This window comes from Papaver somniferum, chromosome 2, assembly GCF_003573695.1.
Source record: "Papaver somniferum cultivar HN1 chromosome 2, ASM357369v1, whole genome shotgun sequence".
Taxonomy (NCBI): domain Eukaryota; kingdom Viridiplantae; phylum Streptophyta; class Magnoliopsida; order Ranunculales; family Papaveraceae; genus Papaver; species Papaver somniferum.
In genome coordinates this window covers 92,660,130-92,672,709 of record NC_039359.1, presented here as the reverse complement: position 1 = coordinate 92,672,709, position 12,580 = coordinate 92,660,130, and the positions used below count along the sequence as shown (strand labels likewise).

General features: G+C 37.3%; 1 protein-coding gene across 1 annotated transcript; it reads left to right on the top strand.

Annotated features, from left to right (window-relative positions):
* The first annotated feature begins 223 nt into the window (after positions 1 to 223).
* On the top strand, positions 224 to 10,499 carry LOC113348416 (calmodulin-binding receptor-like cytoplasmic kinase 3). The gene is made up of 7 exons (XM_026592180.1): positions 224 to 859; positions 1,081 to 1,332; positions 2,011 to 2,288; positions 6,766 to 6,931; positions 7,015 to 7,104; positions 8,873 to 9,171; positions 9,998 to 10,499. The coding sequence occupies exons 1-7, from the start codon at positions 568 to 570 to the stop codon at positions 10,208 to 10,210; spliced, it is 1,590 nt and encodes a 529-aa protein (XP_026447965.1). The 5' UTR covers positions 224 to 567; the 3' UTR covers positions 10,211 to 10,499.
* The last annotated feature ends 2,081 nt before the right edge of the window (positions 10,500 to 12,580 follow it).

Sequence of the window (12,580 nt, the reverse complement as noted above, 5' to 3'; positions counted from 1 at the left end):
AAGTGAAATTAATCTTTAACACTAAACTTGATTATCATCACTAAACTAGATTATCAATTATGAGGGTTGATTTGTTATTTCCAGTATTTTTTTTTATAAAAGACACCTTGGATGATCATGTAATGATCCTTTTTGTCCTATTAGAATGGTGCCCCTCTTATAAACCATACATCCTTACAACCATAAAGACATGTAGTCCCGTTGAATGTGCAAGAAGACGGCGAAGCGTTACATCAGCTAACTTTGCTGTCCAGTGAGTCTCTCTCTTTCTCTCTCCTGCCTTGTTTGAAGGTTCATCTCTGTTTCAATGACTTTTCAATCTTTTACTTTCCTCCTCAACTATGCTCCACCTGGTCAGCCGCCACTAACCGGAAACAAAATCCCCATTCTTTTCTTTAGGGTTTCATTTTTCTGTGCGGTGGATTTTACACTGAGAAATAATTTGGTTCTGCTATATGAGTGATTTATGGGGATAGAATTTAGTCAAGTTTGAGATGGAAATGACCGATTATTGTATTTCTTGTAATGATTGAAGCAGATAAACCTTAAATTTGGGATTTTTATAGGATGGGTGTAGTTGAATTTATCCTTCTCTGTGTTTTAGTTATTCAGTTACTGAATCCTCTTGTAAATGGGTGGACAAAAGATTGCATTGCTAGTAAATTTACATATTCGAGGTCTTCAGACCAACAAGACTTGTTTTACATAAATGGGAACAAAGTAGGAAAGGAGTCTTTCTGCAAAGCTCTTGAATACTGCTATCAAACTGTGATTTTATTTGATACCATCTCCGAGGAAGAACCGGGAGGAGGAGGAGGAGGAGCTGGAAGGAAGCATTGTGACTTCAAAATTTCATCAGGTATATATTTCTATTGTTTTTTTTTGAGTGTGATTGTTTTAAGGTTGCTATGATTATGAAGTACAATGTTTTAGTGTTTTGTAATGTGTATTAGATGACTAGTTGGAGTTAGAGATTTTTGGTGTCGATTTCATATTTTGGTTTTTATGGTTGCTTCATTTTTTGAATTTGCTAATCTGGTTGATCATATGGTGAATGTATCTTTGTGTCTGTGTTGGCAGGAGGTTTGCCTCAAAAGGTTAGGAGAAAATTTTTGTTGGGATCAACAAGAGACATATCTGCAGCTAATCAGGCCGATCAAAAGAAAACATCAGCGGAAGAAAAGCACAGTGGAAATACTTTGTTAACCACCAAAACAGTAGGGATGGCAGTAGCTGGGATGTTCCTTCTGTGTTGCAGTTTTATTTGTCCATGCTTTCGCTCAAGAAAGAAGGACATATCTGAAGTCGGCCTAACCAAAGACCATAGTACCAGTGAGTTGAAATTGCTAATTTTTCCCGTTACAGTATCGCTTTTGTGTTGTATGCAACTTTGGTTTTACTGTCCGATAGAAAATAGAGAATACATAAGTTGTTATACGATACTGTATATTTTGACTCTGGAGCTGATTCACCTTATAGTAGGACATTGTATAGGCACATTTACTTTCATCAGGAAAAGAGCTTTCTACCAGGATATGATAACAAAAATAAATGTCAACAGTCTTATTTCTTATTTTTGTATTAGCCAAGAACGCATCTGGTATTTTACCGGAATGGCTTCTGAAGCTACTGGATATATTTTCAGTGTAAACAATGATGGCAAAACTTTCAGAGTTTTGGTTGGTTTTGTTTAGAAATTAATTGAGAAAATGTTTTCTTTTGAGTTTTTCTTTTGACTGTTGGAAAGACGTAAATCTATTTGGATCATGAACAAACCTCATTTTATGTCTCCCTCTTTATTATTGTCAGCTACACTCTCCGCATAAATCTCGGATGTTTTCATGTTCGAAATTCTACTGCATCTTTTTATATGATCTTTAACTACTACTAAGGTTTACACTTCTTTTGCATATTTTGGTTGGTGTCATGCTATTCAACTCAACTTACACCAATTCAGACTCTTCTATCCTCTAACGAAATTCTTCTTTTTTTTATCTAATGTCGCACTAGATTCAACATCCTCACTGGGAAGTACTTCTTCTGAAAAACTACCAGGCAGCCCAGTTCGCACGCCAGCCAGCCCATTTAAAGTGCCACCTAGTCCTTCTCGATTCTCAATGTCACCCAAATCGAGTGAAATTGGATCTGTACACCTAAGCATGAGTCAAATACTAAAAGCCACTCAAAACTTTTCCCCATCTCTACTGATAGGTGAAGGAGGATTTGGAACTGTCTACAGGGCTCAGTTACAAGATGGTCCAGTTGTTGCTGTTAAACGTGCAAAGAAGGTATTTACCTGTTACATGATAAGTGCTTGTTGTCTTCCTCTTTATTGCTAGATTTTGGTATTCTTATATTTTCTGTATCTAGTGGAAACTGCTGCTAGTTTAACATAAGATAATGTTTGATACACTAGACCTACAAGCCTCCAACCGTTTTAAAAGTAGGTTTAACAAAATCAATATAAGGATTGAAAGTTCTTTAAATCAGCAGTGCAGTCAATACACACATATCAACTTGAAATGAGACATTTTTCATAACCATCTTTTCTGATGCCGAAAATGAATATTAGGAAACAATCACACTTCTTATTAATCCCCCTTGCATTAAAAAAATACTGGTAAAAGCTAAAAGGGGATCGGTAAGGATATCAAGGAAGAAGCACTACTCGTGGTAGGAGGTTGGGACATGTGAAAAAAATTTGAAAAATTGTGTGCTAGAGTAAGTTGGTTTGCATGGTAGAAGAGCTGTCTGCTGTCATAATCTTTTTCCTTTTTTGCTACAAATAAAGACAGGATTATTAGATGGTGAGGATTTGCCAAAACATGGAGTAGGAGCGGGTGCCAGTGCTTTTTTTTCGTTGGTAAATCCAATGCATTAAAAAGAACTATAGAACACTTTCTCCCTCTTCCTAGATTAGGCTCCGGTTTTCTAGCTGGAAAATTTCTGGGGTGCAACTGCACTTGTAGTATAATGGATGGAAGCACCAACATTACGATGTATCTTAAGAATGCTTACCATGTTCCCTTATTAGCTTGAGTTCATGTTATGGTATTGCATATCGGACTCCATACTTAGTGGCGTGGAGTAAAGGACACTTCCTTGAATTTGAATGCATCCTCAATAAATCACAGTACAGGAGGGTACCTAGAGTCAGTATTGCTTTGTAGAAGTGATTAAGAGAACACAAAGAAAAGAATAATAACAGAAAGTAAATAACACAATCGTTGCTGTTAACTGCTTCTTCTTTTATTGCTTAACTTCTTCTTCTTTAAACTGTGAAAGAAAAACTCTATTACAAACCAAATATATGGCTGCACTCTCTCTCGTTTTTCTCTCCACCTGCTAACTTCTTCTTCTTAATTGGTTGAAAGAAAACTCTATTACAATCAATAACTGACTGCTCTCCCTCTCGTTTTCTCTACCTCTTCTAACCTGAAATTCTCCTCCTTTTATATGAGTGAGAACTTGTACAAGAAATAAAACTATGAGTTTTAGAACTCATCTAAACTAGGAATCCCATCTAAATTAGGAAACCTCAAACTTCTAGGCTAAGTTAACAAACTTACACCTCTTCTAATATCTTCTAGATACTCTCTAGCCGTAATATGGCTCAATTAAACCTAGGCTAATGATTAGCCTCATCTGGCAGCTTTAGCTGTCCCTCTCCTTCCGTTATTTGCTTGTGTGAATATAATCTTCACACCACTTAAGTTCTGTGCATATGATCTGCACATCTAACTATCTAGCCGTTGATACAGCTCTGTGAAGATAATCTTCACGTCACTCTTCTAGCCTTAATATGGCTCAACTTCTGCTACGATACTCCTGTATCATGGCTCCCCCATTTTAGGAAGCTGGAACTCCTGTGTAAGCTCTGAACTGAAAGTGGGAAAACTCAGTCCCCTCCCTGTTCCTTGTTGAACCACCTTGCTTTATTAGGTTAAAAACCCATTACCCTCTATAGTCCGCGGATTTAAACTTAATTTCTAGCTCAGTTGTCTCGAGCTCATTCCCTAGTACCCTTGCGTAAAATGCAGCTGACTTCCCACGGTCATAAACAACACCCAAACCTTTGCTTCTAGTGCTGAGCTTAGTTACACCAATAGAAAGCATCGGCTCCTTCTTCCCGTCTTTAGAATCTGAACATACTAATTTCTGGTCACCATCTTCTGTTAAAACCAGTGAGCGCCATATTTCTTTTCGTCTTTCCTCGATCAAAAACAAAACTTACATGATTTGATCGCTGCTGTAATAGAATATTGTTGTAACTCTTCCATGTCTTTGGTACCCTACAAAATCGTTCTCACATCAACTTCTCTTCATGAATAGCATTCATTAATTCACCTTTGCATGCTGAAACAAAATCTCTGATTGCAATAATACGACTTGCTAGTAGAAGTTCAGTCGTCTTCTTCTTCTGTCTTGTCATTACGTCCTCTTCATGGTCTGTTACTATGCTAGTCTCTTTGCTGATAAGAGTATCAGCAGTTCCTGCTGTAAGCAAAACTTCCTCTTTAACTTCTGAAAAATTGTCGCAAAGTTCTCTACAGATTTCTTCAATACCAAACTCTTCTTTATAAGAATTTACGACTTCCTTCTCTTCCCTGATAAGGGTATCAATAGCATCAGATGTAAGAACAACTCCGTCTTCAACTTTTGGATAGCTGTCTTCATCTTCAACTTCTTCTGGACCCCAGTCAAAAACTGGTGGTAAATCCCAATTGACAATGACTTCGTCTTCACTCGCAAAGTCATCGTATTTCGTCTCTTCAACATAGTTCATCTCTTGACAGACGAATTCATTGTCTTTCTTTAATTCTTCTTTTTCTCTCTTTGTACTTTCTTTTCTACGCTTAGGTCATCTTATGTTCAAGTTTAGCAAACTTGCCCTCATCTGTTAGTTTCCTCTCGTCTTCTTCACTTTTCATCTTGGTTCTAATACTTCCTCTAGGTTGCTTTGTCTTCCCCTGATCCTGTACACTGAATTCGTGTTGAGTCCGTGCACCACAACTAACCCTAGAAATCAGAACGTGGCTCTGATACCACTTGATACGTAATCGATCAAGGGTACCTAGATCAGTACTGCTTTGTAGAAGTGATTAAGAGAACACAAAGAAAAGAATAATAACAGAAAGTAAATAACACAATCGTTGCTGCTAACTGCTTCTTCTTTTATTGCTTAACTTCTTCTTTAAACTGTGAAAGAAAAACTCTATTACAAACCAAAAATATGGCTGCACTCTCTCTCGTTTTTCTCTCCACCTGCTAACTTCTTCTTCTTAATTGCTTGAAAGAAAACTCTATTACAATCAATAACTGACTGCTCTCCCTCTCGTTTTCTCTACCTCTTCTAACCTGAAATTCTCCTCCTTTTATATGAGTGAGAACTTGTTGTACAAGAAATAAAACTATGAGTTTTAGAACTCATCTAAACTAGGAAACCTCAAACTTCTAGGCTAAGTTAACAAACTTACACCTCTTCTGGTATCTTCTAGACACTCTCTAGCCGTAATACGGCTCAATTAAACCTAGGCTAATGATTAGTCTCATCTGGCAGCTTTAGCTGTCCCTCTCCTTCTATTATTTGCTTGTGTGAATATAATCTTCACACCACTTAAGTTCTGTGCATATGATCTGCACATCTAACTATCTAGCCGTTGATACAGCTCTGTGAAGATAATCTTCACGTCACTCTTCTAGCCTTGATATGACTCAACTTCTGCTACGATACTCCTGTATCAGGTGGTGTGGCAGTGGTTAGTTTTTCTGTAAAACAGGAACGAAATATAGGATGAAAAGTAACCAACGCGCAAGTTACATTTTTGAAAAAGGAATTATCGTATGACTGAGCCTATATGTCATTGTGCATGAGCATTTTACTTGTGAAAAGGCTTTTGTTTACACATTTATAACTAGAAATATGCGGCATGTTTTACACTTAAGATGTGCTTGGACTGCACTGGTGTAAAGGGGATTGCGTGCAAGTAAATGTAGCATGCTGCACGCAGTGTTGAACTAGACCTGATTTGGCACAAGAACTGTACTGTGAGATTGCATTGAATCTTGGCGACTTAACTCTAAAATCTGTTACATAGCACTGGAAGGATTTGTTGTTTGCAATGGAGATGTGTCCTTGTAGAGAAGGCAAAATTGATAAATTTGAAGTGCCAGATGTAATTCGAGCTTCAGAGGTATTGATGGAGAAATAGCGTGATGCAAATTAATAATACCAAAATGAGGTCTTTTTTGCTAGATCAGAAAAACAATTTTAGTGGTAGGAACGTGGACCATAGTGGTAATTGGTACTTAGTGATGTTAGTAGCGGGCAGAAGAATGGACAGCCTAGTAGATTGATCATCTAAGAAAAGGCCTGACTGTTCTCTGTTTATATCATCTCCACTGTTGTAAATTTTAGAAGGAGCCACTTGTTTTGATTTAACTAGAGAAATTTGTCCAAAGAATCAGGTTCCATCTTAAATAGGCAAAATACCCATATAATTGTGAACTGGAACTTACTGTAGGAAGAGTTAAATGTGAAGTTAAGCAGCCCATTCTTTTCTGTACTTCGTAAAATCAATATATTTGTATGCAACCATAATGTGCTGAATTATCATGGTTCTAATGTTCTCTTCTAAGTTAAGGGCTGACATGGTTATCTTATTGTTATTGACCTGATCTAGTTGGTGAACTATTTGTTGATTTGTCAAAACTTAGGTTTCAAGTTTCAACTAATATTATATGACTTGATTCATGTTGAAACAGGAAAACCTTAACAGTCTACAAGCTGAGTTCAGCAGTGAAGTTGAGTTGCTATCAAAAATTGAACATCGAAATTTAGTCAGGTTACTTGGCTACGTAGACAAAGGGAATGAGCGCATTATAATTACTGAGTTTGTTCCTAACGGTACTCTTAGGGAGCATCTGGATGGTAAGATCTGTTCATCTCTATGAATATATATTTTGAATTTTGATAGTCATGATTCAACATAGTTTACCATCTATGCGTTGCAGGTCAGCATGGGAAAATACTAGATTTTTATCAGCGCCTAGAAATATCCATAGATATTGCTCATGCACTGGCCTATCTTCATCTTTATGCAGGTAATTTCGTTAATCTTCACTTTATTGATGATCATATCTAATGAAAATATCATGGTAATAATGAGTCCTGTTTCTGAATTTTTGGTGAAGAATGATGATACAGATTGCATCCTGTTATTTATTTATTTTGGCTAAGTAACAAGATTTATGACTGGAAAAAAGACTTTTCGCAGCAATGACCTCTCAATTCTAGGTGAATCAGAACCTATACATACTCACGAAAACAAATTAGAATGAAAATAGAAGACTCATTGTTCTATCTCCATCTCAACCTGTGCTAGTTCTGTTGTCTACCTCAAGTGAGTTCAAACAATCCTGTCCTCTTGCTCAAAAGTTATAGTTCCAATGGAAGTTTTCAGTTGTAATCGTCCCTATTTCAGAGAAGTTAAAAGAGTCCTTTTCTTCGTGACATTACTTTTTGGGTTTGGGGTTATTGTAAAAGATTACCATAGTTTGGAATGGATATGAATTACTCTGTGGTAAATAATACTTTCAATTCAGCAGGATGATGGCAAAGTTGGCTCTTCCCCCTTAAGGTTTGAAAGCATTTTTTTGTCAGCCACGTAACAGACCAATTTTATGTTAGATTTGCATTACTTTAGCTGTACTATCATGTTATGCACACTTTCTGTCTTTGGTAGGGGAGCTTATGAATTGAGAATGTAGAGAGTCGGATTTTTTTGGTACATTTACCAAGATATTCAACTCCCATAAAACAGTCAACTCAAAAAGGTGTCAAATGTGGTCTATAGGAACACATGTAGAGCAACTCTAGAGGGATTATTTTATTTGATAGATGTTGAAAGTTACTAATTCTTATATTAACTCTTTGATGGTTGAACTTTATACTAAAATTACTCATTTGTTTACTGATTTGATCTATTGGGGATTTCTTATCTCTAAGTGAGTAATTCATGTCCTGTCCATTATGTGCTTTCAATTATTATTGCTTTGGTGGAAAAACAAATGTTACGCCAGAAGGTCAAATTTCTTATTGTAAAATATGTTTTAGCAGTAATGCGCGGTTAAATTAAGGTAAACAGCACTAATGAGAATCCTAGCTAAAGTTTGATTGAAGTTTTAGGTCATGTTCTTAAGCTCGTAGCTGGCTAATGCTACGACACGCCTAAAGTAGCTTAAGAATACCATGAAAGGGCATATATTTTATTAAGTCTAGCGCAGGGTATCTGTCCGACTTCTGTTTGTAAGATTGAAGGACACAAGTCTTGTGAAGCATGATCTCAAATCTCTTCTAGCCTTTCAGTTAAATTTTTGTTCATCTACCAATCAAGTTTGAGGATATAGAAGTTTAAGTTCACGCATACTGATGGAATTATCTTCCCATATCTCTACACAATCATATCATGGGTATGATCTAATTTATACCATTATGCATGAAGTTTAAAGTTGTAGAACATGTTAGTTCTGTTTCTTGTATAGTTCAACAATTTTACCGTTATGCATAGTAAAACCATAATCATGTTCAAGTCTTAGGGAATCATGATAAAGAGAACTGAGAACAAGATTGACCTCCTTCAAGTAAATAGATTTGGGTATTTCTTTTAATTTTATATATTTTGATGGGCTTTTTAATTTTAATATTAGGGAGCAGTATCTAGTTTTTCTGCGTAACTTTCTCTACAGAAAAATAAAAAGTAGATATCATTTTAACTGTTTTAAGTATTTTTTATCTCTATGCTCTTCTCATTCATCTCAGTTTTATTTTTGTACAAACTTAACATTGGACCTTATTGTGCTATCTCAACAGAAAAGGAAATAATCCATCGAGATGTGAAGTCATCCAACATCTTGCTGACAGAAAACTTGAAGGCTAAGGTGGCTGATTTTGGCTTTGCAAGAGCTGGGCCACAAGAGGTTGAGAAAACACATATATCAACAAAAGTGAAAGGAACAGCAGGGTACCTCGACCCTGAGTACCTGAGGACCTATCAACTCACCACCAAGAGCGATGTATTTTCATTTGGAGTTTTGCTCATAGAAATTCTTACTGCACGTAGACCAGTTGAGATGAGAAGGGCTGCTGATGAAAGGATCACAGTTAGATGGGTAAGCATTTTCTTCCTTATGTTGCCTAAGTAAGCTTTTGTAAAATGTTATGCTTCCCTTTGTCCTAGATAAGGGGATATCTGAAATCATTGACACAGTTAGGGGAGGGAATATGACTGTGGATTGCCGTATGTACTGCGTACAGTTTAGATGATATCTTTGCCTCTCCTTAGAGCTAACTTGAAGATGATCACTGACAGAAATTTCATGAGGAATATCATACTCAATTTGTTCGTTGAAGTTCACTAGAAGTTAGCTCATTCTAAAATTAAATTTGTAACCTTGTCGTCTAATGATTAGATGTGAAAGAACTCATTGATTCAAAGGATGGAGGGTTGGATCTTTTAGGATGAATTATCTTTTTGGGGATCATCTACACTATGAGTAGAACATTTCCAAACAAAAATTAGCTCTTGCTGCGGTTCCCAGAGGTCCAACGTCCTAAAACAACAACACAGATATTCAGCCCTTATTGCGTACTAGGAAGTTATATCATGGGCCTATCTAGTCAAAGGTCAGATAGGTAAATGAAATCTAGCTAGATGATGATCATGAATAAGTTTCCAATGTACAAGTGTTTAGCTTGCTGGACCTTGTAACCTATCTTGCATTGTGTTCTCTGATTGCATGAACCTTCTCTACGCATGGTTACACCAGTGAATAGTTTATACACATACAAGTCGGAACTGCTCGTCTCCTGAAAGTACTAGTGTACTACCGACATAGCTGAGATGGTTCCATTTGTATTATTTTTTTTAGAAATGTCTAAAATGAAGTAGGTAGGTTATAGTCCAGTGATTGATGCCAAAGTGTCTAAAATGTACAGGCTTTCAAAAACTACAAAGCTGGAAAACTGGTGGAGATGTTGGATCCCTCAATGACTGAAGCTGTACACATTGAGATTTTGTCGAAAATGTTTTCTCTGGCTTTCCAGTGTGCAGCACCTACACGGAGAGACCGGCCTAATATGAAAGAAGCTGGAGAGCAGTTATGGGAAATCAGGATGAACTACCTGAAGAGTGGTAAGAGAGGAGGGTGATTTTATACTTTAGGTGGTCAATTTGTTAGCTGGACCATTTTCAGTTCTACAACGGTTGAAACAAAATTATAGAAACCAACTAAAAAAGGAAGCAGATTTTTTGTTTAAACTTTGATTGTTTGTACCATGGTCATCTAACCCCTCTAGATGAGCTACATTGTAATATAGTACACCTTCACGCCTCCTTTCTATGGGTCATGGCTTATAGGTGTTTTTTTTTTCTTTTCATTTTTTAACCCAACTGACTCGTCTAAATGCATTTGATTCAAAAATAGGATCTATTACTCTATTAGTAAAGTTCCGAAAAACTTTTGAATCCAGTTAGATATATGCCCAACTGGAATTAAAGTTTGTTATTGACCAAAGGAGGATATTACTTAATGTAAAGCGTATGTATATGTCAGCCTTGATGCTATGAACGGAATCAATCAACATGAGAATTTACTGTGCGAAAGATTGGCTGAAGTATTCAGTGGTCTTTGTAAGAGGTGTTCTTCTCACGCACTTTTATGAGTGATTCCAATGGTACACAACCCATAACATGAAGATTGTTATAGCCTTGGACTCATGCGTATGCGGCCCATCTATATGTAACTGGGGATTATTCCCTAGCCGACAAATAGAGATCTAAATCTTTGTGTGTAACTCATATTCAATGAATAAGATCTATCGGTCTCTTTTGTTATCTCTCTGATTTTATATTCTAGTAATACCGCAACATGTTATTAGCACGATTCTGTCAACTGTGTAATTATTCTTATCATCCGGGGTTAGCAGTTGGATAACTTTTTGGTATTTGTTGAGATATTTTTATTTGGGAAAATTCGATCTTATCAATGATTTAAACCAGAACAACGAGCTTGTGGTATGTTGTCCCAAAAGTTTGCATATATCCTAAGATTTTCCTGGAAAAGTGAACAAGGATATGTGTCCTGTTAGCACTTTCATGGTCGAGGTTCAAATGTTAATAAATGACCATTTCGTTTAAAAGTGACGGACCGAAAAATCCTATCTCCGGCGCTGTGCTCGGCAGGCCAAACCTCCCTGATATGCCATTCTGATGCAGTGACCGGGTCATAAACTTCCCCTCCTTACCAGACAAATGCACGTTGATTTTCCTTTGCTAGATATGTTTTGCAAGCAAGATACTTTAAATGTAGTTTGCATATGTAGCTTCCCATCATTCCAACTTACCTTTGTTCAACGAAGGGTGCAAGGCCATAAAGGATAATGGTGATGCATTCGGCATGCAACACAGAGTTCTGAGTACTATACAAGCGCCGAGCATGCCTTCAAATAACATATGTGCATCTCAGACCTATTTCTGCATTCACGCCTGACGTCCTTTATAGCCTAAGAGTTGTTTCGGGCGAAGTGAAGACTTTTGATACCAATCAGCCTCTAACAGATAAGCCTATTCGATTTCGTTAATATCAAAGATCAAGGTGTGGAAATCTGTTTGCAATAGACAAGCTAGAAAACCTCACAAATCCGGAACTTACGACTCCCAAAGAGCATCCGAGATTCTTAACCACCTCTCAAGAACAATCGTCGAAAGATCAACTAAGATCAGTCTTTAGATATCTATCTTGAGGAATTACAAAGTCTGGGACGAAGAGAACTTTGTGATTACTATCTATCTTGCATGAAGGAGATTACGAAACCCTCGATAACAAAAAAGCAAGATCAGGATTCACAAACTATCAATGTAAAGATAGTCAGGCATGGCTTCATGAATCCCCAAGCGAAGTATTTTTATTCGTACACCTAAAAGTTCAATAAAGGCGACTAGCATACTTATTGAGCCATTCAATATATTTACATGAAATTTACCCAGATTGGCGGGTGTAGCAACCATCCCAAACACTCTGTAAATTTCGGCACCTCGCCAATACAAGACTCACTGAGTACTTTTCTTGTGCTATGTTCCCCGGCAGAACCCTTAATATCGGTATGGCATGACGAATTTATGTTCACTCGCAGCAGAGTAGGATAGACCTCCAAGTACCAAAGTTAAGGCCATTGCACAAAATGCTCAGACGGAAAGCACACTGCATTTTGTAGATAAGGATTTTTATGGCAGCATACAAAATCCAGCCAATTATTGTGATAACTCGCAAAAAACTCATAAACCCGACTATTTTACAAAATCAGGGTTTCACGCCCCACGCAATACACTAGACCCCGTTGGTCGAAAAAATATGCTTATCCAAACTAGGCGATTAAATCCGCCACAGCGCACTGGAAGTGTGGCCACGCCCTAGCTTGCCGACCCCACTTCCCATTGACCAATCAGGTCGCTTTAAAATCCACCACAACGCACTGAAGTGTGTCCATGCCCTAGCTTGCCGGACCCACTTCCCATCGACC